The sequence below is a fragment of the Sceloporus occidentalis genome, unplaced genomic scaffold, assembly GCF_023333645.1.
Source record: "Sceloporus occidentalis isolate IW3139 unplaced genomic scaffold, rSceOcc1.0.p SCAF_5, whole genome shotgun sequence".
NCBI classification, from domain to species: domain Eukaryota; kingdom Metazoa; phylum Chordata; class Lepidosauria; order Squamata; family Phrynosomatidae; genus Sceloporus; species Sceloporus occidentalis.
The window spans coordinates 2249430-2276718 of NW_028316985.1; the positions used below are offsets into that span (position 1 = coordinate 2249430).

Below are 27289 nucleotides of genomic sequence, written 5' to 3' on the forward strand. Positions count from 1 at the left end.
ATGCTCTTGCCTTTCACCAGGGGATGGTTCCTTTTGTTAATAAGAGTTACAGTACAGTTCACGTCACCCTCCATATTTGTGGTTTTGACTTTTGTGGATTTGATCAATATGTTCTCCCTAGGAATCTGTATGTCCTCCAGCATGACTCCATGGCCAGCTTTTACTGGAAGTTGCACTGGAGGACCTAGAGATTCCTAGAGAGAATACTTCTCTAGGCATTCGTAGGTCCTCCAACACAATTCTATGGTCAATTTCTAGTGGATCATAGAATCGGAAGAGAACCCAAGGGGCATTCAATCCAACCCCTGCCATGCAAGAACACCAATCAAAGCACCCCAGCTTCTGTTTAAAAACTTCCAAACAAGCAGACACCACCAGCCTCCAAGGCAGCATCTTCCACTGTTGAACAGCTCTTACTGTCATCCAGCACTCTGGCCTCGAACTGCCAACCTTCTGATCTTCCAGTTGTCAGAACTGGCATCTTAACCAGTAAGCCACTGCATCCACCACTAAAAGACACCCCAGAACAAACTCAAAACTGCTGGATGATGGGGAGAGCTCCTGTCATTAGTGCCAGCTTCTGCCAACCTAGCAGTTTGAAAGCATGCAAATGCAAGTAGATAGATAGGTACCACTTTGGTGGGAAGGTAACAGCGTTTGGTGCAGTCATGCTGGCCACAAGGTCACCAAAGTAATCCTCGGACAATGCTGGCACTTTCGCTTAGAAACAGAGAGAGAGAGGAACACTGCCTCTTACAGTCAGTTACGACTAGACATTCATGCCAAGGGACTACTTTTACCTCTTACCTTTAGCCATGTATTCAGGGAGCCTGGTGGGCTGAGGGGTGATAAACCATTGTCTTGATTAATCCATGCAAATGGAGATACAGACAGTCAGCCTGGATCTGAGCCATATGTGGTAGTGCCTCCCAATCTCTTTATTCTCTCCCCACACAAATACACACACACAACCACACACACACACACACACACACACACACACACAAAACCTACCTGTGTGGAGAAGGAAAGACATGTAGATGGCAAGGAGGAGAACTCCACATGTCAACGGAGGCATATTTTGCATCCGGGCGGCCCGGGTCGGGGGAATCTGTTCTCACATGCAGAACTGGAAGTGGAGGATCAAGGCGGCTGCCACAGGTTCCCTGAAAGAGGGAAAGAAAAGCCATCGGCCTGAGAGGAGAAATGGAGTATTCGATCCAAGAATCATAGAACTAGAAGGGTCCCCCGGAGACCATTAAATCCAGCCCACTGCTCAATGCATGATCTCCAGCTGAAGCACACCCAGCAGGGAGCTGCCCAGCTTCTTTTGGAAGATGATCCAGAGAAGGAGATCCTCAACTCTTCTCCAGGCAACTGGCTCCTTTGCTGAAGCATTCTCACTGCCAAGAAACTACTTCTTGTGTTCAACCAAAATCTACCCTCCTGTAACTATTGACCTGCTTCTACCCTCTTGGGCAGCAGAGAATAAACTGGTCTCCTCCTCTTTGTGGCATATCATGATGATGATGATGATTTCATTTACTTATATCCTGCCTTTCACCCAATATCAGGTGGCAAACAGCAGATTTCAATCAGTACAGTTTTAAAACAGTACAAAAACATTTTCAAAAAGTATAAACACATTTTTTTTAAAAACCCATTAAACAATTTTAAAAGTTTTAAACAATTAGGCATTAACATATTAAAATGTATTTAAATATATTTTAAAATGTATTTAAAAACTGTATGCAAACTTTACTCTGTATATAAACTATATTCTTTGTTGTTTTGTGACTTCAAGTTGTTTCTTGTGGCAACTGTAAGGCGAATCTATCACAAGGTTTTCTTGACCAGATTTGATGGGGGTATGTGCATTGTCATTGCCTTCCCCTGAGGCTGAGAGAGTGTGACATGCACCAGTGGGTTTCATGGTCAAGCCAGGACTCAAAACTTGGTCTCCAGAGTGGTAGCCCAACACTCAAATTACTATGCCACACTGGCTTCCTCTATTTCTAAATGGTCAACTGACGTTTTAGGTTACTGCAATGCTAGACATTTAAGGAGTGAAGGAAAATTTGTAAGATTTTTATTTGCCTTTATTTTTTCCTTTCCTAATTTTTAATCTCGTTTGCTTTGGCAGAGTCCAGATCGCCTCCTTGACTTCCATTCCAGAATTTTGCACAGACCTCAGGGATATAAAGCTGTAGGATGCAGAGAGCCAGCTGGCATTTCCAAGGCTAATCCAATTTCCTTCCGTTTCTTCTTCTCCAAATTCTGCTGGAAGCCCTTTGGGATTTTGCAGAGCTCCTCATAGAGAAACCTCCAGTTCTGAGAAGGGGGAAGCTTGCAGAGAAGAGGGTGGCTTAATCTAAACTGTCAAGCTCAGTTCAGAGACCATGTTTCCAAAGCTAATGCAGAATGTTACTGCCTCTGCTTAAGTTGCTGCCCTGGGGAGAACTTGGTCTCTCTGACCATGTGCACATTTCTGTCAATGTGTGTATGCTGTTTGCCTTCAAGCCATTCCAACTTATAGTGACCCTAAGGCAAAACTCTGGTGGGGTTTTCTTGGCAGGATTTATTCAGAGGAGGTTTTCCATTGCCTTCTCCTGAGTCTGAGAGTGTCTGACTTGCCCTAAGGTATAATATGCACTGCAAAAATAATGCAGTTTGACACCACTTTAACTGCACTGACACAATGCTATGGAATTTTGGGATTCATAGTTTTGTGAGACATTTAGAGAACTCTGGTGCCACAAGAAACTACAAATCGCAGGATTCCATACCATTGAGCCATGGCCATTAAAGCGGTGGCAAACTGCATTAATTCTGCAGTGTAGATTAGACCTATATCAGCATTGGACCCAACCAGGTGCAGAGCTACAGAGGAGGCTAAAATGAAGGCCTTGCCCTCCCCGCAAATAAGTATTCTGTTGCACCAAATGAAAATTTCTCTTCAGTTCCACTGTAGGCAATGAGGCATTGAAAATCATGTCCCCTAGAACTCTTCCATTTGCTGTGTTCACATTCCCTGGATCACTTGAACTGATTCCTTTCTTTGGATAGTTCTGTGCCTGCAAGTCTTTCCTGACTTACATCAACCATGTTTCTTGACAAGATTTGTTCAGAGGAGGCTTGCCATTGCCTTCATCTGAGGCTCAGAGAATGTGATTTGACCAAGATCCTCCAGTGGGTTTCCATGGCTGAGCAATGATTTGAATTCAGATCTCCAGACTCATAGTCCAACGCTCAAACCACTACACTGCACTGGGTCTCTTTTCTTTGGATGCCTAAACCCTGCTTCTTAATGGTCAAATGAAGTTTCTAGTTATTGCAATGCTGGAAATTAGAGGACTGAAGGAACATTTCAGAAAGGGGGCTGCAGAATTTGGGGGGGGGGGCAATGCCCTCATTTTGCCCTCCTTCCTGGCTACACTCCAGCCAGGGTCCCTGTATTTGAAGTCTTCCAAGAGCAATGCCCATCACTCCATGGCTGCATTCCCACTATGATTTAAAGCAAATTGCTGATCGGGTTATATGACCATTATTCCCATTTGAAACTGGTTCTGATCCTACTGTGATCGGTTTCAATCGTGATGAAGCAAAAAAACAAACAAGCAAAACCAACAACGCTCTTTCCTGACACTGAATTGCATCATTCTGGAGAGGAGGGACTAATGGCAGAGGGGCGTTTACCATCCCTCTTCAGTTTTGGTAGATCCACCCTTTCCCCCATCTCTCAGCACTGCCTTTGTGCTTGTGCTGTGATAAAATATAACAAAATTGATAGTAGATTCGATTCATTGGTTTGTAACTACTTGTAATCAGTGAGGCAAGTCATTGCAAAACCAATGAATCAAATCTATCGATTTTATTTTTTTTAAAAACTGATAGAAGATTCGATTCATTGGTTTTGCAACTACTTACAATTGTCCAGGAAATCCAATGACAGCTCATAGTGAGGCAAGTAGTCTCAAAACCAATTAATCAAATCATCTATCTATCTATCTATCTATCTATCTATCTATCTATCTATCTACTGTAGTTCCCAAGCCAGGCTGCCCAAGCTGCCGCTTATATTACTGATGACACACAGATGACTGACATGTATTTTGAAGCAGCACAAACTACTGGGGATGACAATCATGCCAAAAAAGAAGTGATTACAAAGGGATAATGAATCTGCATCTTAAAAGAGGAAAACAGCTAGGTGGTCATTGATGCAGCTGCTCTGCAGAATCAACAGATGCACACGGAAAGATCTCTTGCAAGATCACAGAGAACTGATGCCAACTACAGGAAAAGAGATTCCAGCTCAACATTAGGAAGAGCTTCCTGATAGTAAGAGCTGTTCAACAGTGGAAGAAACTGCCTCAGAGGGTGGTGGCTTCTAGAATCATAGAATCATAGAATCGTAGAGTTGGAAGAGACCTCTAGGGCCATCCAGTCCAACCCCATTCTGCCATGCAGGAAATCCAAATCAAAGCATCCCTGACAGATGGCCAACCAGCCTCTGTTTAAAGACCTCCAAGGAAGGAGACTCTATCACCTTCTCCTCCTTTAGAGGTCTTTAAACAAAGGCTGGATGGCCATCTGTTGGAAGTGCTTTGGTTGTGTGTTCCTACATGGCAAGGGGTTGGACTGGATGGCTCTTAAGGTCTCTTCCAGGTCTAGGATTCTATAGTTCTAATCTTATAAGGGAGAAAGTGTGTATAGCCAAGAAACAAACCCTACAACAATTTTTGTGGGTTTTTCGGGCTCTGTGGCCATGTTCTAGAAGAGTTTATTCTTGACGTTTCGCCAGCATCTGTGGCTGGCATCTTCAGACCCTACAATATTACCTTTGCCAAAAGTATTGCTACAAAAGTATTGCACCACACTTCCAAACTAAGAGATTTCAAGAGACAATTGTAGTGCAATGATTCCACTCTAATTGCCTTGGTTCCACCTTATGGATGCCTGAAATTTGTATTTTAGGGAGGGGTATTTGGAATTTGGGATCCCAATGCATGGCATGGTGGTGGGATCGGGTGTTCCTGTGTGGCAAGAGGCTATGCAAATAGTAGCAGTGCACTCAATGCTCTATTTGGGCAGAGCAGAGGACAACTATGAATAGCACTATGGCTGATGGTGCAACTGGATTCAAGTCAAAAAGAAGTTCAACTGTTGATGTACTTAGAGGCAAAAGGAAAGTCTGAAGCTGCACAACACATATTATAGGAACATAGAATGTGAGAAGCATGAACCGGGGATGCTAGACATAGTAAAACAAGAAATGGAACAGATAAACATTTCAATACTTAGAGGAAGTGAGCGAAAATGGACAGGATATTTGGAGTCAAATAATTACAACTGACTTTATCGCTTGTGGTTTTATGTCCATAGTATTTTACTCAGGAATTGAAAATCTCAGAAGAAATGAGCTGGTAGTAATGGTGAGGAGAGAAGTAGCAAAAGCAGTCAAAGAATATAATATGAAGTCTGATTGAATCATATCACTAAGTCTTTTAGGGAACCCCCCTAAAATTCATATGACTATATGAATGGTGGAGGAGGTTTTGGAATGTGGTGTGTCCAACCTGCACATCCCAAGTCTGCAAAAGCCTATGCTACCAACTTCTTTTGCACAGTTAGTCTCAAAGTTGCTACAAGATCCCTTTGCATACTGATGCTGCAAACTAACACTGCTATGTCTCTGGATTCTGCAATAAACAATGCAATAAACCTTGGTCTGGGATACTGCCTTAGCCAATCCTATTGTAGCTCTACTGCCTGGCTACAATAGGAAAGTAAACAGAAGTTGCCTCCAGAATCCCTTACCAAGCATGAATGAACTGCAAAACAGAGAGAAAAGCAGAAAGTAGACAGGACTATCTTGGCATATTAAACAAAAATGTTGATCAATAAATCTTATCGTGAAAAGGGAAATCCTAAGAAAAGTGAGGGCTGGTGAAAGAAAAAGTCATCCCTGGATGCATTTTTGAAAAAGCTTTCAAATGATCTCTAGAAGGTTAAAAATGTTTTGGTTTGCTTATCCAAGGATTACGTGACTTCATTATTTCATTTCATATGTGTAAGTTCTTAGTTTTGGATAACCATTTCTGGGGAACACCAACAGACCGCTGGAAGCCGGAGCAGCAGCAGCAGCAGCACTCAGTGGCAACTGATGGTCTCCATGCCAGTACAGTTGGGAATCAACCCCAGACTGGATGTTAAATGAGCTCTCCTAGGCGATGAACCTACTTGAGGGACAGGGACTTGCATGTTGGACAGCTCCTTTAATGTTAGAATTAGAACCCAGAGTAGATTCAGCATTGCACACAGCCACTTAATCATAACCAAAGAAAGGGGAAAGTCTTGTCATTTTGTGCATTGTACATGAAACAACATGCCCTGATTTATGAGTATAAATTACAATTTTAAGCAGAACATCTCAGTCAATTGGAGATGACTTGGGTATCTTTTAGTTGGGTCATGAGCAGCTCCAAAGCCTTTGTCCCCCCCCCCCTCCCTTTTTGGTTCTTTAGTCTAATCTGCACTGCCCAAATAATGGAGTCTAACACTGCTTTAACTGCCATGGCTCAATGCTACACAGTTCTGGGATTTGTAGTTTTGTGAGATATTTAGCCTTCTCTGGTGCCAAAGCAAACTACAAATCCCAGGATCTCATAATTCTGCAGCCAAGGGCTATAATACGGTTGGTGAATTCCAACAGCAGTTTTTGTTGTCTTGTTATTTTGTTAGCTTTCTCTCTCAGAGAGCTCTGGTGCCACAACAAACTACAAATCCAGGGATTCCACAGCACTGAGGCATGACACTTAAACCAGTGTCCAAATGCATTATTTCAGCAGTGCAGATGAGACTTTTTCTTTCAAGCCAGCTTGGTATGAAAGGGATGGCAAGAAACAGTCCTTCAAAGAGAGGTCACAAGAAACAGTCCTTCAAAGAGGACTGTTTCTTCCTAGTCCTTGTAATAGAGGACTGCGACCTGTAGAAGAGGACACACGGCCACCCTGGTCAAGAGAGCTCTGTTTTCTCTCCATATCAGACTCCTGCAGTGCTCTTTAATCTCTCCTTGACCCTCACTATCTGAGGCTCACCATGGCCACTGCTCTACCTAGTTTGTCTGAGCGCCTGCCCAGGATGGGGTCTGGTGTCAACTCCAGGCTGCTGAGATTACTGGAGGGATTGAAGCAAGATCCTCTGGGAAGGTGTCAAAGGCTTCACCGAGAGCCCCAGCCTTGGCTTAGGGCCAGATCCCCCTGAATAACTCTACCTCCTTGTTGGAAATATCAGGCTAAGCAGAGTCCAGGCTGAGACCAGCTAGAAACACAGCTTGAAAGCAAAGGAGGTTCCCAAGGGAGGGCTATACCGGGCCCTGAGATTTCACAGTCAAAAGCTAACATCTAGGGATGACCCCCCCCCTTATGATGTCATGAGGGCATCCCCTGTGATGTCATGGGGGTGCCCCGGGTGGTATTATTAAATGTGATTATATGGTGGGCGCTTGGTATCCACTGGGGTTTGGTTCTAGGATTCCCCCGTGGATACCAAAGTCCATGGATGCTCAAGTCCCATGATGTACAACAGGGTATGACGTCCCTTACATAAAATTTCAAAAGCAAGGTTTCCTTTTTGGAATTTTTTTTGGGAATATGTTCAATCCATGGATGGTTGAATCCGTGAATACAGAAAGCCAACTGTACCTTCAACATCAACCACAGTTGCACAAAGGAGGCCATGCCAATAAAAAGCGTCATGATTCTATGATTCTTTGACATATGGGTCCCATTTGTCAGCCTCAGTAAACTTCATGTTAGGGTCACCTTGGGATCCCCATAAATACATAATGACCAGAGGGCACATGACGACAACAACAGGCAAGACACCAACAGCATTCCAGCTATCAACTTAGTAGAAGAAGGGAAGTGAGAGTCACAGCCTTACATGGACTCCCAATTACACACAAGAATTTGGAAAAGTCACTGTTTTAGACTACAGTTCCCAGAATCCTCTAGCCAGCAGTTGTAGTCCAAACAAAGTGACTTTCAGCGTTCTTCTAAGGTCATGCACAAACTTTGGAAACAACACTGGCACTTAGTGTGTGAGTGGCAAGGATAGAGCCAGAAAGGAATACAATTGGAGAGTTTGGGCTCAGAGGCATAGAGTGGAGCCACAGGATATCCTTCAGTTCTGTCCTAACCACCCACAACAGAGCTGTGCAATGCCAGACTAAAAGGTGGGGGGACATTGGCGGTCCCCACCAGTAATGCCAGCATCTCCTTGAAATTTGGAGAAAATTATAGACCTAAAGGAGGCCTACAAGAGAAAGGCAAGAGAAATGAAATAAATAGATAGCTAGATAAATGTTGCACTGGAGTAACAAAACACTGATTAGATTTGAGATAACCCCTAGATGGTCAGCCAGGAAGGGTGAATAGGAGCATGTCATGAGGTGATATGGTCTCTAATGGTTTTACAATGGGATTCTCCTTGTTTATATTGCAAGAGTAAATGCAAAAGCCTGGGGGGAAGTGAAGTCATCAGAAAACCCATTTAATTCTTATCTTAATACTACCTACGTCTCTGAATGTCCTCCGGTCAGCAGGACCCCTACATGTGCCCTTGCATATTAAAATTGGTCCTGCAAATTAAAGAGTTAGTCACCTTCAGTTCCCATCAGCCACAGGCATCACATAGCCATATGTATCCAATCTCTTGAGAGCCAGTGTGGCATAATGGTTTGTGTGTAGCATTACAACTAGGATTTAATAATAATAATAATAATAATAATAATAATAATAATAATAATTTATTTGTATTCCGCTTTTTCACAAAGGAATCAAAGCAGATTCCAACAGTATAAATAAAACATCAAACAATTGAAAATTACAATTTAAAAACCCCAAAACTTGACCCCTCCCCCAATCATAAAAACAGTGATCAACCCATAAAAAGAGATTTAAAACTGCCCAACAGGAATACACTAACATTTCAGGCAGATTAGCACTAGAAATGAGTCTTCCTCTATAGGAGGGGGATACGGAGGCGATATCAATAGAGGGGGAGGCACGTTTAATGGATCTAACAGATCCATCCTAGTCTGGGAAGGCCTGCTGGAAGGGATTCATCTTAATAGCCTTTTTAAAGGCTTCCAAGGTGGTAGTATGACTGATCTCATCTGGCAGATCATTCCAGAGCCTAGGGCAGCTGATGAGAAGGTTCTCTGGATCACTGCTGAAAGTCTGGTCTTCTTAGGTTGTAGCAGATTCTTCCCAGAGGACCTGAGTGTGCAGGGAGGATTGTATGGAAGTAGGACCCAAGCCATGTAGGGCTTTAAAGGTTGGAACCAACACCTTGTACCTTGCCCAGAAGCTGACTGGCAAACAGTGGAAAGATTAGAACTGGTGTAATATGGGAAGTTCTGGATGTGCCCGTGACCAGCCTGGCTGCCATATTTTGTACCAATTGAAATTGCCAAACTTGGCACGAGGGTAGCCCCATGTAGAGCACATTGCAGAAGGCGAGTCGAGAAGTGACCAGCACATGTACTACTGTTTCTAGGTCTTCCCGCTCCAGGAAGGGGCGCAGCTGGCATATCAGCTGAAGCTGATAGCAAGTGCTCCTGACCTTTGCATCCACCTGAGCTGTCAGATGAAGTGATGAATCCAGGAGCACTCCCAAACTGTGGACAGAGTCTTTCAGGGGAAGCATGACCCCATTCAGAACTGGCTGGCATAACTCCATTCCCGGATTAGGGGTCCCTATTACAAGTACCTCCGTCTTACCTGGATTCAATTTGAGTTTGTTTTCCCTCATCCAGTCCATTACCGCATTAAGACAGGCATTCAGAGGAGAGATGCCAACCTTAGTCACTGTGACAGTCAGAGACAAAGAGAAATAAGTTTGGGTGTCATCAACATACTGATAACACCCTGCCCCATGTCTCCGGATGATCTCACCCAGCAGCTTCATGTAAATGTTCACAGCATTGGGGACAGAATCGTGCCTGGAGGGATGCCCAACTTGAGCTCCCTCTTGGCTGAACTGTCCCCAAGTGACACCATCTGGAATCTGCCCAAGAGGTAGAACCGGAACGACTGTAAAGCAGAGCCTCCGATACCCAGCTCTCTCAGGCGTTCCAGAAGGATACCATGGTCAATGGTATTAAAGGCCACTGAGAGGTCCAAGAGCACCAGCAGGGTCACACTTCCCCTGTCGGTACCTGGACGGAGATAATCGATTAAGGCAACCAAGCCATCTCAGCTCCGTAACCCATTCTAAATCCAGTTTGAAATGGATCTAGAAAATCCGTTTCTTCCAAGATTGCTTGGAGTTGAATGGCGACTGTCCTCTCAATTACCTTGCCTAAGAATGGTAAAAGTGAAACTGGCCTGTAATTGTTTCTGTCCAGGGGGTCAAGGGAAGGCTTTTTTAGAAGTGGTTTAACCACTTCTAACCAACATAGAGAAAACCACAAAGCTTGTATATTTAATAAACAGTTACAAGCTTTCACTACATCCCTATTAGGAACACATTCCCAAATGGAATTATATATCCCTCTCCTGACAGCGTCAGCCATTAAAGGATCCATTCCCTCCTTCCTGCGTTTTCCAAGGTGCTCTCAGAGCATGGTTCTCAGTTGGATCCCCGGAGATCCATCATCTGCTTCCTTCACAGAAGAATCCCAGGGTGAGCTTCAGCTTGGATCCATAATTGAACAACAGCTGAGATCTCACATCAAGACATGACTACACTCATGGAGTTTTATGACACTGGTATCACACTGTCTCAATAGCGAATTGTGAAATTATGCAACCAAATGCACATGAGCAATGTGCATTTATGCACTGTGTACATGCACATTCATGTATATCAATGTGCAGTGTGCAACCATATACTACACCACTGCATACAGAACTCCACTTGTGCAGTCTTGAACTGAATATAGCCAGTCTTCATTAGACATAAATGTCCAACAAGTTACATAAGGGAACTTACATATATGTGTAAGGGGAACTTACACATATGTTGACCATGCTTCCCGAGCTATCTGATATTCAGAACTGGCAACAACAAACATTCCAACGTGCCAAGGACTGATATCATGATATGGCTGACTTCCTCCTAACTGCTTGGAATAATTTTGCAAATTGCGTCAAAATTCTTCTCATCCCTTTACTGTTCTCCCCATGTTTGAAGTGTGAAATAATTAAAATGTCTCATCTCTCACACAGGGCAGAGTTCAACCATTCCAATTAGGGGTGAGAACTTCCATTTGAAGTTTTATGTTCTGCATATTTTCATTGCTTCATTGCTTCAATATTAAGAATCCAGTCATTTGCAAAAAACCAGCAACAGCACAATATTGTGTCTCATTGGCAACTAGCTTCCCTTTTTTATGACCCCAAAGAGCACCAGGCAAGCTAGACCCATGCAAGAGACAGGATCGACTGCACTCCTGCTGTTTAATTGCTCAACTTAGTATTGAAGCAATAAAGCAATAAAAACATCCAGAACATAAAATTTCAAATGAAGTCCCTGCTTCATTAATTCATTTGCAAATGAACCATCTGAAAATCTGGAAAAAATGAAAAATGAAAAATGCAAGCTCCAAGAAAAGTGATTCCACCTCACTGTTAGGAGGAACTTTCTGACAGTAAGAGCTGTTTGACAGTGAAAGACACTCCTTCAATGGAGAGTGATGGAGTCTCCATCCTTTAAACAGAGGCTGGATGGCCATCTGTTGGAGATGCTTTGGTTGAGAGTTCCTGCATGGCAGAATGGGTTGGACTGGGTGGCCCTTTTTGGGGTCTCTTCCAACTCGATGATCCTATGAAAATTCTCACATCTGGCTGAGAAGGTGGCAATTTTATCAGCTATTAAATAGAAATGTAAAAGGGCCAAGAAAACAAAAATCCATACTTTTAGTGAACTGCAGTGAATGACTGCCACATCCCTATCTTGGTATTCACATCTACAGTTAATAATTGTAAATATCCCCAAAACCCATCTGAAAATCCAGGTGGCTGCAGTGAGGGAGAGAGATCAGGTGGTGTGATGAGTAAAAGCAAGGACCTCTATGGAGTCCATTTGCAACTCCTCATTGCACCATTGATCACTGTCAGGAGGGGACTGGATGCATGGTCCTTCAGCACCCCACTCACCAGCACCACAGATGTCCATCCCTCAATGTGGACACTTGGATATTAAGGTTGGTTTTAGGGTTCGGATTGGGAGACAGATCATAGCCATAACATCATGGCTATGTATCTGTCAAAGGATCTTGGGTAATATTTGTGCACACTGGGTACAGATGCTTCTCCTTCTGCTGGTAGGAGCAGTGATCCATAAATTATTAGTCAGCACATTAGGCAGCACATAGATAAATCCCATCAGTTCACAATATGAGTCAGGTCACTGTCTTTCAATCTTGGACTCTCAATATGGAGGCATGGCATCCCCAACCATAATCATCTTCCTCCCTCAAGTTTCCATCACAGGATCAGCTTGACTGGTGCCCGTAGTTTGACCCCAAGTGAGCCAAAGTGGGGTTGATCTTTGGAGGAAGGTCATCCCTAGAGATACCTGGCATTGTGGAAGAAGGTGGGAGAGAGGGCAGAAGAGGAATCCCTGAGTCCTAGATCTCCATGATTGCCACCTTGGCTAAGAATAGAATCCACCCGCCCTCCGCCCAGCGGCACAGTGTGCAATGTTCTCCTGCCTATGGTGCTTGTTGTCAAGGGCTAAAAGGAGGCTGCAATGCACCTGGCCAATCAAGACTTCTCATGTTGCAGCCGCCAGGTAATTGGGATCAACTGGCACTTTGTGAGCCTCAGCACTGACAGAATTAGACCGTCACGTATGTGGCGGAGAGCGGAGATGTAAGGAACAGTGGCCGGCATACTGATAATAGCAATGACAACAGTGTCAAGAATGACTTTTTTCCTTAAAGGAGATGGGTGGATGCTAGCTCCCATGTCATAGAATCATAGAATCATAGAATTGGAGAGTTGGAAGAGACTGCAAGGGCCATCCAGTCCAACTCTGTTCTGCCATGCAGGAACTCTCAATCAAAGCATCCCCATTGACAGATGGCCATCCAGCCTCTGTTTAAAGACCTCTAAGGAAGGAGACTCCACTACACTCTGAGGAAGGAGTGTGTTCCACTGTCGGACAGCCCTTACTGTCAGGAAATTCCTCCTAAGGGAGAGGAGGTTCAAGAATCTGCTCTGGCTTTGCCCTACTCTCAAAAGAAGTTTGTCATATTGGCTATATTCCTTTAAAGTTTGGTCAAAACCAAAAGCAGATTCACAACTCTGCTGCCACAGAAGCCACCAGCCACCAGGACTTGGTGGGGAGTATCTCACATCACCATTAACCGGCTCACTGGTATCCCCCCCCCCCAGACGTTCATAAAACTCACTCAAGATGATATAACAACAGGAGTGTTGAATGCACCATCACTGGCTGAAGACCACATTGTATTTGCCCATATGCCACATACCACACAGCAAGTGCAAAAACCCCGCTGCAAAAAGAACATCTGCCAACAGAAATGGCATACTTGCATTCCAAGCTAAAGACCTAATGACCAACAGTGTCTGTCCCACACAACTCACTCTCCCATCATCCTGAGCAGCCTTGCCTTCCTATACATTGTGGTTTACAGTACATTTCCTAACTGAGAAGAGGGATTTCCCAAGACTGGAGAAACCCAGTCAGGAAGAACGCGCCAACTGCAAGACATTGGCACAATTTTCTCCCAGGACTAGTATCTCCCACAGAGTTTTGCACAATTATTCTAAGCAGGAATACATGTGTCTTATTCGGAACAAAACCTGTGGAGTTATGAAGAAAACATTTTTCCTGAGCAAAAAGAAGTGTCTTCTGTGCTGGAAACAGTGTATTCTGTACAGGTAACTTGCACAGAAAATACATGTTTGTGCAGAAAAATCACGGGTATTTCTATTCATAATAATTCCCTGTAACACTTTGGAATATGGAAATACAGAAAGTATACTATGAACAAATGCTCAATTTTTTTTGTTCCCGCAGAGTGGAACAGAAATTATTGTGCTTGCATAGAAGGATGAACTACTCAAAAAGATTTACAGAGAGATAGCATGGTGCAGTGGCTTGAGCACTGGACTATGACTCTAGAGACGAAGGTTTGAATCCTGGCACAGCCATGTAATCGCACTGAGCAACCTTAAGCAAGTCACACTCTCTCAGCCTCAGAGGATGGTAATGGCACACACCCCCTGAATAAACTTGCCAAGAAAACCTCATGATAGGTTCACCTTAGGGTTGCTACAAGAAACAACTTGAAGGCACACAGCAACAGCAACAACAATAACAATTGGCTATAATGAAAGTGTATCCCCACCATTCTCACAACTAGGCTGCAAAGTGGGAGACACATAAGCTCTCACATTCTCAAGGTCTTCTTTTGTGGAATGCCCCACTGAGGTGAAGAATGCAGTGATATCCCACACCTGCAATAGGAGGAGGACCCAGATCCTATAGTCAGTCACAACTAGAGTAGACCCATTGCTTCAGTCATTAAATGATAACTCAACATGTAAATCAGTTCCATAAAATCCATTGCTTTGATGGACCTACTCTACTTGAGAATAAGAGTGTTAATTTTCTGCAAAAAACAAGCTTGCTCCATCCCAGTATGACATCCCTTCGTATATTTCACACAATCATAGCATCATAGAGTGGAAGACCTTTAGGAGTCATCCAGTCCAACCCCCTTCTGCCATGTAGGAAAACATAATCAAACCCCTCCAAAGGCCATCCAGCCTCTGTCTGAAGGAGACTCCATCACCTTCCAAGGCAGCATCTTCCGTTGCCCAACAACGCTGACCATCAGGAAGTTCTTCCTAATGTTTAGGTGGCATCACTTTTCTTGCCATTTGAATCCACTGCCCCATGCCCTGTTCTCTGGAGCAGGAGAAAACAGGCTTGCTACATCCTCCATATGCCATTCCTTCAAATATTGAAATATGGCTATCATGTCACCTCTTAACCTTCTCTTCTCCAGGCTAAACCTACCCAGCTACCTACGTCTCTCCTTATAATGCTTGGTGGGGCTTCCAAGCCCTTCACCATTTTGGTCACCCTCCTCTGGACACACTCCAGCTTCCCGGCATCCCTTTTAAGTCCCAATGTCCAGAAATGGAAACAGTATTTCAGGGAGCTGGGTATGTTTACCCTGGGGAACAGGTGGTTAAGAGGTCATGACTAGGAGGTGCCGGGGCATCACTAGGAGGTGCCAGGAGTTCAGACTGCAGCAGGTGACACCCCAGAGGGATGCACACCTGGTGGGATGGTGCCCCCAGTGGAACTGCTGGGTGAGTGAGAAAGAGTTTCAACTCCCTTTCTTGCTCACTGGGCAGCCACACCAGAAGAGGTGGCCCTTGAGGTCTCTTCCAACTGTAGGATCTTCTGACTCTATGAAATATTTGAGAGGGTATCATACTGAGGCTGGACTGAGAGCTTGTTTTCTGATGCTCCAGAGATTATAACACAGAGAAGTGGATGCAAGCTACAGGAAAAGAGATTCCACCTCAAAATAAGAAGAACTTCCTGACAGAAAGAGTTGTGCAGCAGTGGAAGACACTGCCTAGGAGTGTGGTGGAGTCTTCTCCTTTGGAGATTTCTAAACAGAGGCTGGATGGACATCTGTTGGGAGTGCTTTGCTTGTATCTTCCTGCATGGCAGAATGGAGTTGGACTTGTCTCTTCCAGCTATAGTATTCCAGGATTCGATGATTCTATGTCCATTGCACAGAAGCCATGAAAGTAAAAACAGAACTTACATGCATATATGCATGACACCATTAGGGTTCTGACCACCATACTGCCTTTTACTCTTCCAGGGTCCAACTAATCACTTTTAATGTAGACCAACAAATCCAGGCTGCTCTTACTACAACTCCCAGCTGGTCCAGAGTTTTCCTGTCTGGCTTTGAGCCATCTCCCTTCTCTCAGCCTCAATTTCCCATCTGTGAAATGGGAAGAATTGAGCCCAACATACCCATTGTGAGAACAAATCAGAGGTAATGTTGCATCAATAAAAATGACCAGGGAAAGATTAAGGAATTGCAAGTCAACAATAAAGGATGCAAAACTTGATTTTGCAGATCATAGTGTTAGTAAGATCAAGCATGATATATTAAATATATTTGGTGTAGGAAACAAATTGGGATATGGATGGCATAATGATACCAGAATTTAAGAAGCATTAAATGAAGATATGGAGATTGCAAAAAAGCTACATTAGATTATTATTATTATTATTATTATTATTATTATTATTATTTTACTGCAGACAACACGGGACAGAAACTGCTAGATGGCCAGATGATTTCTGGACGAAATCTGAAGAACTGAGGTTCTAGATCCTTATTGGGATAGCCTTGGGAATGCAAGAGATGTTGTTGAGTAAGCTGGGAAAGCAATGATACAGAATATATTGGGATCTTCAGGGCTCTCTACCTATAACAAGATAATAACGCAGGTTTGGTTTCCCAGTGAGGTTGCTCAGTGTCTAACTATTTATTTATTTTTTTGATTGATTGATTGATTTATATCCCACTTTTTGCCCCAGAGGGGACCCAAGGCAGCTCACAAATAAAATTCTATATATATATATATATATATATATATATATATATATATATATATATATATTACAAACATCAAAACCACTCTTTGGGTCCTACAGCCATTGTTCCTTGGAGAAGAAACTTCCTAACATTTTTGAATGCCACTCCTAGAGGCAAATGATAGAGGCAATCAACTTTTTGCTTGAGTAAAAAATAGCTGATATGATAACTGAACGATAAGGGAAATGCTGCAGTCTAGTGACAATGGCTTTCTATACACACACAAATAAGCATATAATGGGGGGGGGGAGCAGGAAAAGAGTTAGCTTTGTTCAAGGATTGGGATAGGGAAAGAGATCCTATTCTTTCTCAATTTTGGAAGCTATATTTATTGAAATTCTTCCACAACTACTAAAGGGTTTTGTTGAGTGAGCACTGGAAGACCAGAGTTTGAATGTCATCTCAGCCAAGAAACCCCACTGGGTGACTTTGGGCAAGTCACAGTGTCTTTGCCTCAGATGATGGCAATGGCAAACCCTCTCTGAAGAAACTTGCCAAGAGAACCCTGTATTAGGTTTGTCTTAGAGCAGGGGTAGGCAACCTGCGGCCCGCGGGCCGGATGCGGCCCGGCAAGGCCTTGGGACCGGCCCCAGCCCGGTCCTGCCGCCGATTGCCGCCGGGGCCTTTGGGGGGCAATTGTCCATAGAAGCCTCAGAAACATGCATTTATATTAACATTTTTTTAAAAATCAGCAAATTTTTTCACGTGTCCTCCATTTTTTTAAAAAAAAGTGTCTTCCATTTGAAAATTTTGTCCTACATTTGTCCTGGTTTATTTATATATTTAATTTTTTAAAAAATTATTTAATTATTTATTTTTTGGCTTCGGCCCCCCAGTTGTCTGAGGGACAGCAACCCGGCCCCCGGCTCAAAAAGGTTGCCTACCCCTGTCTTAGAGTCTCCATAAGTTGGAAACATCTTGAAGGCAAAGATCATCATCATCAACAAAATCCTAGGAGAGGGTTGTCTAAAGCCTGAGAGCCATCTTGGTCTAGTTGTTTGAGTGTTTGGGCTCTGGGAGACCAAGATTTGAATCCCGGTTCGTCCATGGAAACGTACTGGGCAACCTTGGGTAGGCCACACTTTCTCAGCCTCAGAAGAAGGCAACATCAAACCTCCTCTGAATAAATATGGCCAAGTAAATTCTGAGAGGCACGATAAGTCAGAGTTGCTCTGAAGGCACATAACCATAATGAAGGCTATAAGTCACAAAAGGCTTCCCCAGCCTTCAAGATAGTGTCCAGTACCAATTCACATCTCCCTTTGTCTTCCTCCAGTACCTTCTACTCCAAGGATGAAGAACCCCTTTGGGCTCAAGGGCCAAATTCAATTTCAGAAAAGTTGTTGAGGGCCACATGTCTGTGGAGGATGGAGCTTGAGGCAAAAAGGGTGAGGGCCCAATATATCAACATATTTCAGCATAAAGTTGCCACTGACCATAAATGAAGCCTTCAAAGAGGCGTTTGAAGTATATAGAATGGGAGTCCAAACCTGTCAGGGCAGAGGAGATGTGACCATGTGGTTCTCAACCTCTGGTCCTCCAGATGTTTTTGACTTCATCTCCCAGATTCCCTCATTGTTGGCCATGCTGGCAAAGGCTTCTGGGTGCTGAAGTCCAAAACAGCTGGAGGATCAAAAGTTGACAACCTCTGATGTAGAAAAACCAAGAACGGTCCCATTGGGACTTCAAGGAGCCAAGTCTGGTCCCCAGCAATTAAGGGTCTCCACCTAAATATAAGGAAGAAAATGTCGAGGAACCTACGCAAGAGAAGGTTGCGAAATGGTGGCTGAGTCTCCCCACCCCCTGCGCTGTGTGTGTGTGTGTCAGCTTTCGCACCTGGCCCTAGCAACCGCGCCTTTAACAGAGATGTGATTAGAGGGATTTGGAGGTGATCCTGTTTATGGAAAGGTTCACCTGGTGACTTCTGCTGGTCACGTTCCCGTTAAATGCGCCAGGCGGGGCAGGAGGAGGGATCGTTCTTTGGGGAGGTTGGCCATCTTGTTGAATCTCCCCCATGAAAGAATACTCAGAACGCATAGATATGCTTTCCAATGTGGCACCCCAACCAGACCGCCACAGTCCATCATTTTAGTGCGCCAAAGTGCAGATATCAGAGCTGAGCAGCAACCAAGTTAGAAGATCCTAATGCCAAGGGACAGAAACTCCCTTGGCATTAGTGGGCATGTGAAACATGATCCAATTAGCCAAGGGTGGGCAAATGCATCAAGTACAGGGGCAATTTTCTGGCCCTGGGGACAGTCACCAGCCCTACAGAATGACTGCCAAAAACAAAGTTCTGCTGCTGGGCTTGAAAAGAATGGATGTTTTTCTCGTGTTAAAGACTGCAGCAGGACCCTGCAACCTATCGGAAAGGCATCTCGCTTCTAGAGGTTTTCAGGAATAGCCTTTCTTTCTTTCTTTCTTTCTTTCTTTCTTTCTTTCTTTCTTTCCCTTTCCTCCCATCCTCCTCCTCCCATCCTCCTTCTTCTTACAGCTGGAAAAAAAGCTGGCCCCTAGGCCACATTTAGCCCAATCCTCCACCTAACAAAATTAAATGGTAAAATACTGCAAGACTGGGAGATTCTCTTGCATGCATCCTATTTACATGAACAAGAATTGCACTCTCATTCTCCTGAGGAGACTGTGGGGCCCTTACTGAGCCTTTTTCATGTGACTCCCATGGGATGACATTGTGGTTTCCACTGAAATCTGTGATAGGGTTATAACTCTTCATTACATTTCTCTTTGAAGGTGTGTGGTGTGTGTGTGTGTGCAACCCTTCAAGTTGCCTGGTAACTCCATGAATTTCCTAGGCAAAGAATATTCAGAGATGGTTTTGCTTCCTTCTTCTGAAATGTCGCCTACAGCACCTGATCTTCATTGGTGATCCTCCATCCAAGTACTAACCAGTACTGACCCTGCTTAGCTTCCAAGATAGGCTCTGGTGCCTTTAAGGCCTTTAGACCAAGAAGTAATCGTAACCATTTTCTTCCTGTTGTTAAAAAAGGTCTTTGAAAATCACACCGTTTTCAAAGGCTATTTGCAATTCAAGACTCGCTCCGTATAAAATTTGCATGTTTTTGCACAAGAAACAGCATGTTTCATGCTGGAATTAATATTCCTGCATAGATTTCCCTGCTGAAAATGCTATTTCATGTGCAGAAAATGCTGTTTTCTGCACAAAACAAACCTGTGCGAATTTGAAGCTGAACAAGTCCCAAACTGCAAAGATTCTTGTCAGTTTGGAATTTAATCATCAGTCTGTCTCAACACTCAAAAAACCCATTTTAAAACCATTTTCCAAATGTTTTCAAATATTCTTTCCATCCCTACTCAATGATGAACTGGAGCAGGGTTATCAGTCTTTTTCCTGACATGGCTCTTCTTCAAGCAATGGCAGACCTGGCTGCGGAAATGGCTGCATCCAGTCCATTCCTTACCAGAAAATGCTAACAGCAATCTGTTTCTTTGTTTTACCTTTGGTAAGCATTTAGTGCTTAGCTGATTCTATAGATTCTATAGAAATCCACCCATATGAGTTGTTTTATATTTATGCTGTTTAAACTGTCCTCTTTCATCACGTGATAAATTTGCTTTTAGTCTAAGTGGTTTTTGCAATGTTTTAAATTGTTTTACATCGGTCAGATTGGTTTCATTGCATGCCACCTTGAGCTCTTTCGATGTCAGGCGGCATATAACCTTTTAAATAAATTACAAGCGAGTCAATAACGAATAAACGTTTGCACAATAAAATGAAAACAACAACCTGCATTTTAATCTTTCGGGTCACTTTGAAAGGTCATTTTGGCTGCTGCCACACTTCAGAATTAATGCAGTTTGACACCACTTTGACTGCCATGGCTTTGTAGTTTGTTGTGGCAACAGAGCTCTCTGATAAAAAGGCTAAATATCACACAAAACTACAAATCCCACAGCATGGAGGCAAGGCTGTTAAAGTACTGTCCATCTGCATAATTCTGCAATATAGATGCAACCGGAGTAAGTCATGCAGGGGCTAAACAACATCTTACACACCAGTGCGTGAAACAGTAGCCAAACATTTTGGTAGCCACACAGGTCTAATCGGTAGCCCAAATGGTAGCCATAGCTGTGGAGGAAGGAATGGGGATCACCAAAATATCAGGTGGACCTAAGTTGGGTGGGAGAAGTTTGGCCCAAGTTACAGGTTGTTCCTTGAAAAGAAGTGAGCAAGAAGCCCTTGGATGCCTCTACACTGTAGAAATAGTGCAGTTTGACACCACTTTTAGTCTATGGGATCCTGGGATTTGTGGTTTTAGAAGGTCTTTTGACTTCTCTGCCAAAGAGGGCTTGTGCTTCTCAGAACGACAAATCCCAGGATGGAGCCACGGCAGTTAAAGCAGAGTCAAACTGTGTTATTTCTATAGTGTAGCTGCACCCCAAATTGTGGGTATTTCTTACTGCGTACCCACACTGCAGAAATAATCCACTCTGACACCACTTTCACTGCCATGGCTCGATGCTATGAAATTTTGGAAATAGTAGTTTGTCTCCACAACAAACTGACACTCGCAGAATACCATAGCATGGAGCCATGGCAGTTAAAGTGGTGTCAGAATGGATGATTTCTGCAGTGTGGATGCAGCCTTAGACAGCTGTGAAGTCTAATGGCTAACAGAACCCCTTCTGACACCAAAGGGGCAAGGGAATTGCATTGATCAGGGGCTGCCTGTCTTTCTTTATTCATTTGCTGGGGGTATGGGCAGAAGCATTTTGCAGATGCTCAATGGCACGCTCATCTTTATTTTGACTTGTTCCAGGATTCAGTGACTAGAAAGGGAAAAAAGTGAGATAACAAAAGAGGAGGAAACCAAATTCCCTTGGATCCCAGTAAGGAAGAGAGAAAGAGCTCCAAAGTATTTATTCAAAGAGATTCCCTTGCCCATCACAGGAGAGGAAGGATTAAAACAGAATTCATGTAAAGCACGTAAAATGGCTCAAAATGCAGCTGAATTGGCCTGAAATTCCAAATATTTCTTCTTCACCCTTCTGTCCAAAGGACAGAATCCAGGACAGTGGGCAAAAGCTAAAATGAAACTATTTCACATGACCGTATGAATCAAGACAAATACAAAATAAATCCATAAATAGTAACAAAGCAAAACGGTGAAATTTCAGGAAAAGCAAGCAAAGAAATCAAAAGCAGAGTCAAGCAACTTTCTCCAAAAATGCCTGCGCAAAGAGAAAGCTGTTAACCCAACAGGAAAAAAAGAAATGGGGATCCCTTTGACAGATGAGTAGATCTCAGCAATGTAAAACATCACCTCTTTTATGCAATGATTTCAACAACACTGGAGAAAGTTACTTTGTTGGACTATGACTCCCAGAATCCTAGGTCCACCAGCCGCACCGGCTGAGGAATTGCAAACTAGCCAAGTTCTTTTTTCCAGCTATAGATTTCAAATACAGGCTCCTCCTTAGACAGTGGTATGTTCATGTTTCTACCGCTCTTGGTTCTCCAAATATTTTATCTTCTCCTTACATTGATATGAGATTTCATACCCGAAAAATTTAATACTCTTTTACTACCATGATGTGCACCAGATAAGGTCTAGATGGGAAAATTTCATCATAATTGAAATAATTATTAAAAACCTCATGTATCACACTGAAGAGAAGACATTATGATAGAGCTATGGAGAAACTGATGGAAATTATTCAGACAAAGAAAGGTTAGATTATAGAAAAACCAGCACCGGGAGGAAGGAGAGTCAAAAAATGATTTAATCATTTGAAGAGACATAACATGGAATTTGAAGTATAGATAATATAAATTCAGTATCATCATTCTCTGGAAGTTTCTGTGTCCTTATGTATTCTGTTTTTATTTATTTACTGGTTTTAAAAAATAATAACTAAACCCAGTGGTGTGTGGCTTCCATGTCAGTGGGGCAGTGGATCCAGTCTGGGTTTTCATCCAGACTTCAAAGGAACTGTGAAGTTGAAGGCTCTCATGGCCAGCATCCATAGTTTTTGTGGGTCTTTCAGACTATGTGGCCATGTTCTAGAATAGTCTATTCCTGACATTTCAAAGGAACTGTCCAGAAGTCCTGAACACTTCTCTCAGACCCTAGATCCATCACTTTGCACAATTCCTTATTTAACTTGTGCTGTATTCTTTTACTTGCTTATTGTATTTAAATTGCTTATTATGTTTGTTTAAGTATTGGTTATGTGTTTGGGAAGGGATTATTTTGTATTGTATTTTCTTTGTATTGTATTTCTCTTATTACTGTTAGCCACCCGGATTCCCCATTATTGGGCAGGATACAAATAAATCTATATTATTATTATTATTATTATTATTATTATTATTATTATTATTCCTGTGAACTTTGCACAAAAGCATGGATCCAGTGCCTCACTGAAATGGAAGACACCAGTGTATCCAACTGTATCTGGGGGAAATTACTATGTCCAGAATCCCAAGCCCTTGGCTGTATAGATAGGGAAATTCGAAGAGTCCTAGTCCAACCAAGTAGCTTTCTGCAGCTCTGGATGTAACGTTCAGCACTGTTCCATCCACTGTGCTGCTTTGGCTTATGCCAAGTTATGGCTGTCAGCTAGACAACTGAGCTAACATCCAACTGCCGGGTCTAATAGCAAAAAGATCAGATATTTGAGCATATCTTGAAAAGGGATTCATATCTCTCTAGAAAGAACAGTAGCCCAGAAAAGCTGGAAGGTGCCCAGAGCCAAGCTCTGTCTCAGTCTCCCAAAATTGCCCTTACCTGGGAGTTGGGGAGATGGTCCCACGTTGTGCCTGGCCAAGAATCTGCCCGTCTCAGGAAGCCTATGTTTGGCACCAGATCCCTCAAAAGCTCATGCTGATGCTGACCCTGGCTTGGTCCAGGATTGCGGCTCCATCGTCCACTCGCCAGCTGGACCAACCTGGACCACTGCGAAAGGCTCTGGGCAGACTCTTTCTCTCTCTTTCCTGCAAGGCAGTCGAGCAAACAAGCTGGGCAACAGCTGCGGCTGAGGAGGAGGCTCAGCATTAACCCTCTGGGCCCTGCTGGTCAGGTGGGCGTCCAGCTAATGCCCTCCCGCCAGCCTGGTAATTGGATTCGGCTTGGCTGCACATGGAGGATTGACCTGCATTTACACCAGGGAGCCCAGGGAAGGGAGAGTGGCCACCAGTGGCACCCAGTGGCCCAAGGAGGGAGAGACGGCCCCCAAGGCATTCTTACAGACAAAGTAATACTGATGTAGTTATGTGACCATACGAATATCCAGAGCTGGATCTTGGACACCCCATGGAAACAAAGGGACACAGACAATTTGATCACGGTACTACACTTGGCCAATAAAAATGAAATGCACAAATTATAGGATGGGTGACACCTGACTTTGTTACCAAGTCTGGAATTTTATAAAAATACCCCCAAAATCCCTATCCCAAAATGCATCTGTGGAGTAATCAGGTGGCCCCTTTTCCCTGGCATCACTTGATCATAGAGGCCTCCAAGCAAGTTCTGCATCTATAGGGTGAAGTATGTCTCCTGATGACCCTAATGGAAAGGCATTATGGGAGCTGTCCCTTGGCTGCCATGACCTAAAAGCGGAGAGACCACGTAGGCACCAGCCTCAGTTAGGAGTTGCAAATAGGAAGATTTCCTTCACACCTAGGAGACAGATTTACAGAGACAAGCCATTCCGGTAGCAATCATTTTCCCATGACAAAGGATGCCTATGGATCAAGTGATGTGTAAATTTGGTTTCCCTTTTGAGGTAGGACAAAAGCCTCCACTGACTACGTGACTAGGAACCTATTTAAAGTCCAGTTTTTCCTTTGTTCGAAGTTCCATGTTGGTGGCAGGCAGGCACTCTGTCAGTCTGCTTCTCCTGGTTCCACACACCCCTTTCCCCATTTTCCTTCAGTGTTGCTGCAGCTACCTTGATTCCGAGGGAAACCATTGCAGGCAAGTATTTCCATTAGCAGGCCTTGTGTTCTCTTTCCATTTTTCCTCCCTTTCTTCTATTAGCCTTGAGTGATTGCATGAGTGAATGTATGTGTGTGAGTGTGTCCCCCTGTGCATCAATAAATAAATAAAGACTTTGCCTTTGCCTCAGTTCCTGGAAGTTCTGGTCTCTTCGTAAACAGGCTGGGATTCGATCCGAGAGGGGTACTTGTAAGGAGCCCCATATTGGTGTGTTGAGCTAATTAATATTCCCCAAAATTTGAGCAGATATCCTTACAACTTAACAACAGTACATGTGAAGGATCGAGGACATAAGCTGAAAGTGAGCCAACAGTGTGATGCGGCAGCTAAAAAGGCCAATGCAATTCTAGGCTGCATCAATAGAATTATAGCGTTTAGTTCAACAGAAGTAATAGTGCCACTCTTTTCTGCCTTGGTCAGGCCTCACCTGGAACATTGTGTCCATTTCTGGGCACCACAATTCAAGAAGGATATTGACAAGCTGAAAATTGTCCAAAGGAAGGCGAGCAAAATGGTGAAGGGCCTGGAAACCATGCCTTATGAAGAGACACTTAAAGAGCTGAGACTAGACAGCTATGAAGTAACAAGACAAGATCCTGAAATGAAAATATCTATCTTTACTGAAGTTAGAATGCCCCGCACCATCATATTTCCAGTTTCTATATATGACTGTGAAACTTGGAAAGTTAAGAAAGCAGATAGGAAGAAAATCAACTCATTTGAAATGTGGTGCTGGAAAAGAGCGCTGAGGATGCCATGAACTGCTAAAAAGAGAATAGATGGGTCTCCAAAGAGAATAGAAAGGGACCTAAGGCAGGTCAAAATTATTAATTATTAATTAATTAATTAATTAATTAGATAATAAGGTAGAGGAAGAAGCAAGAGAGGATTCAAGGAGATGGGGAAAGAAGAAGGGAAGAGAGATATAGACAGGATAGAGAGATGGATTTGAATGCAAAAAGAATATGAGAAGAAAGGAGGATGTTAGGATGGGAAGGGAAATCAGTAGCACTATTTAATTAGGAAAGTGGGTAAACATCAGAATTATGAATATTAAACCTGTAAGGTATAAACTTTATATGCTATTCATTAGAATATGATATTAGAAGGAGAATAAGTATTTTTATGTGATGTGGAGAGTTTTAAATGATCTGTTCAGTGTTAAATAGATAGTGGTTTACCAGACCTCTTTCTTCTTAACATAGTGGAATTCAAAGAGGAAAGGAAGCATCTCAAATCTATATTGCATTTGGTCACAGCCGCAAGGATGTTAATTGCACAAAAATGGAAGGATCCTGAACTTCCAACAATTGACAAAGGATTAATGAAAAGATTTGGTATGTTACAGATGGACAGACTAACAATGTTAATTAGAGAAACCCCGACTGAGAAATGGGAAAAAGATTGGGAAGCAATCTCTAAAATATTATAAAAGGAAATGGTCTCCTTAAAGGTAAATGCTTAAATGTGTATGGACAACAAAGGAATCGACAGATGTGATGGTATGGAGGCATGAAATGTAAAAGTAAGCAAAACTGATATTTTACAGATTAGTGAACATAGCCGAGAATAAGTACAGAATTCATATATATAAGCAAAAAGATTTATTATTTAAGGAGTGAATTGATCTCCTAGTGTGCTTCTTAAAATAGATGAAATAAGGTAGAAAATGGCTGTTAAAATAGGTGATTGTTATTTCGTAAATGTCTAAGGGGAGATGTTTTTTTCCCAATGCAAAATGCACCTATCTGGATTGAAGTATAAACCAGATTGATATTATTGCTATTGATAGTATTGGTTATGGTGGGTGGGTGGCTATGTATACATAACATGGCTATGTATTTGATTGTATTTTAAAGTTTTTTTAAAATATTATTGTAAGCCGTCTCAATTACATTGGAGAGGTGGGATATAAATAAATTTATTATTATTATATTTTGTTTCATTACGGTGAATAAACATTAATTTTTAAAAAGATCGTGGTTTATATGTTATCTTTGTGTATGATTTGTGTGTTACTCATTTGATACACAACTGTATAATAAATATATTTTATTTTTAAAAATGACAATGAAAAATTCCCTTTGCAACACATACGCATCAATGCAACCTGCTTCTTCTGGCAATTAGTTTTGGGGCAAGGTACAAAGTCTTGGTTGTTCCCTTTAAAGTCCTACATGGGTTGGGTTCAAGATACCTACAGAGATCTCCTTCTCCTGCATAATCTGTCCTGGATACTCAGGTCTTCTGGGGGATATCTACTTTGGTCAACCAAAACCAGGGTGACAACTGATGCCCAAAGGACATTTTCATTGGCCGCCCCAAAACTGTGGAGTGACCTTCCAGAGGAGATTCATCTGCTGGATACACTGCTTGGATTTAAACCAACAGCAAACAGCAGTCTCCTCCAGCTGGCCTTTCCAGGTGATGCTTAAACTATACTTTTTTATAATAGGCCATAGTTTTGTTGTGTAACAATTACAAAGGTGATAATAAATTCAAAAATGGAAGCATTCAAACAACAGGGTGGAGTTTTATTAAAAAACCATTTAAAAGTTTTGAAAAAAATTAAATGGCGGTTCAGATTTTTAAAAGCACAAGGTTAAAATAATATAATACCCAGTTAAAG

General features: G+C 42.8%; 1 protein-coding gene across 3 annotated transcripts in view; it reads right to left on the reverse strand.

The window, feature by feature from the left end:
* The window catches only part of LOC149311544 (cadherin-related family member 5-like), a 67597-nt gene extending 43957 nt beyond the window's left edge, over positions 1-23640 (reverse strand). For all 3 annotated transcript variants that reach the window (XM_089527356.1, XM_089527355.1, XM_089527354.1), the window contains exons 1-2: positions 23449-23640; positions 1015-1166 (exon numbers count right to left, since the gene is read on the reverse strand). In XM_089527356.1, coding sequence (XP_089383482.1) covers positions 1015-1087 — 73 coding nt within the window. In that variant the 5' untranslated portion in view covers positions 1088-1166; positions 23449-23640. The remainder of the gene's footprint in view (positions 1-1014; positions 1167-23448) is intronic.
* Between the last annotated feature and the right edge of the window lie 3649 nt (positions 23641-27289).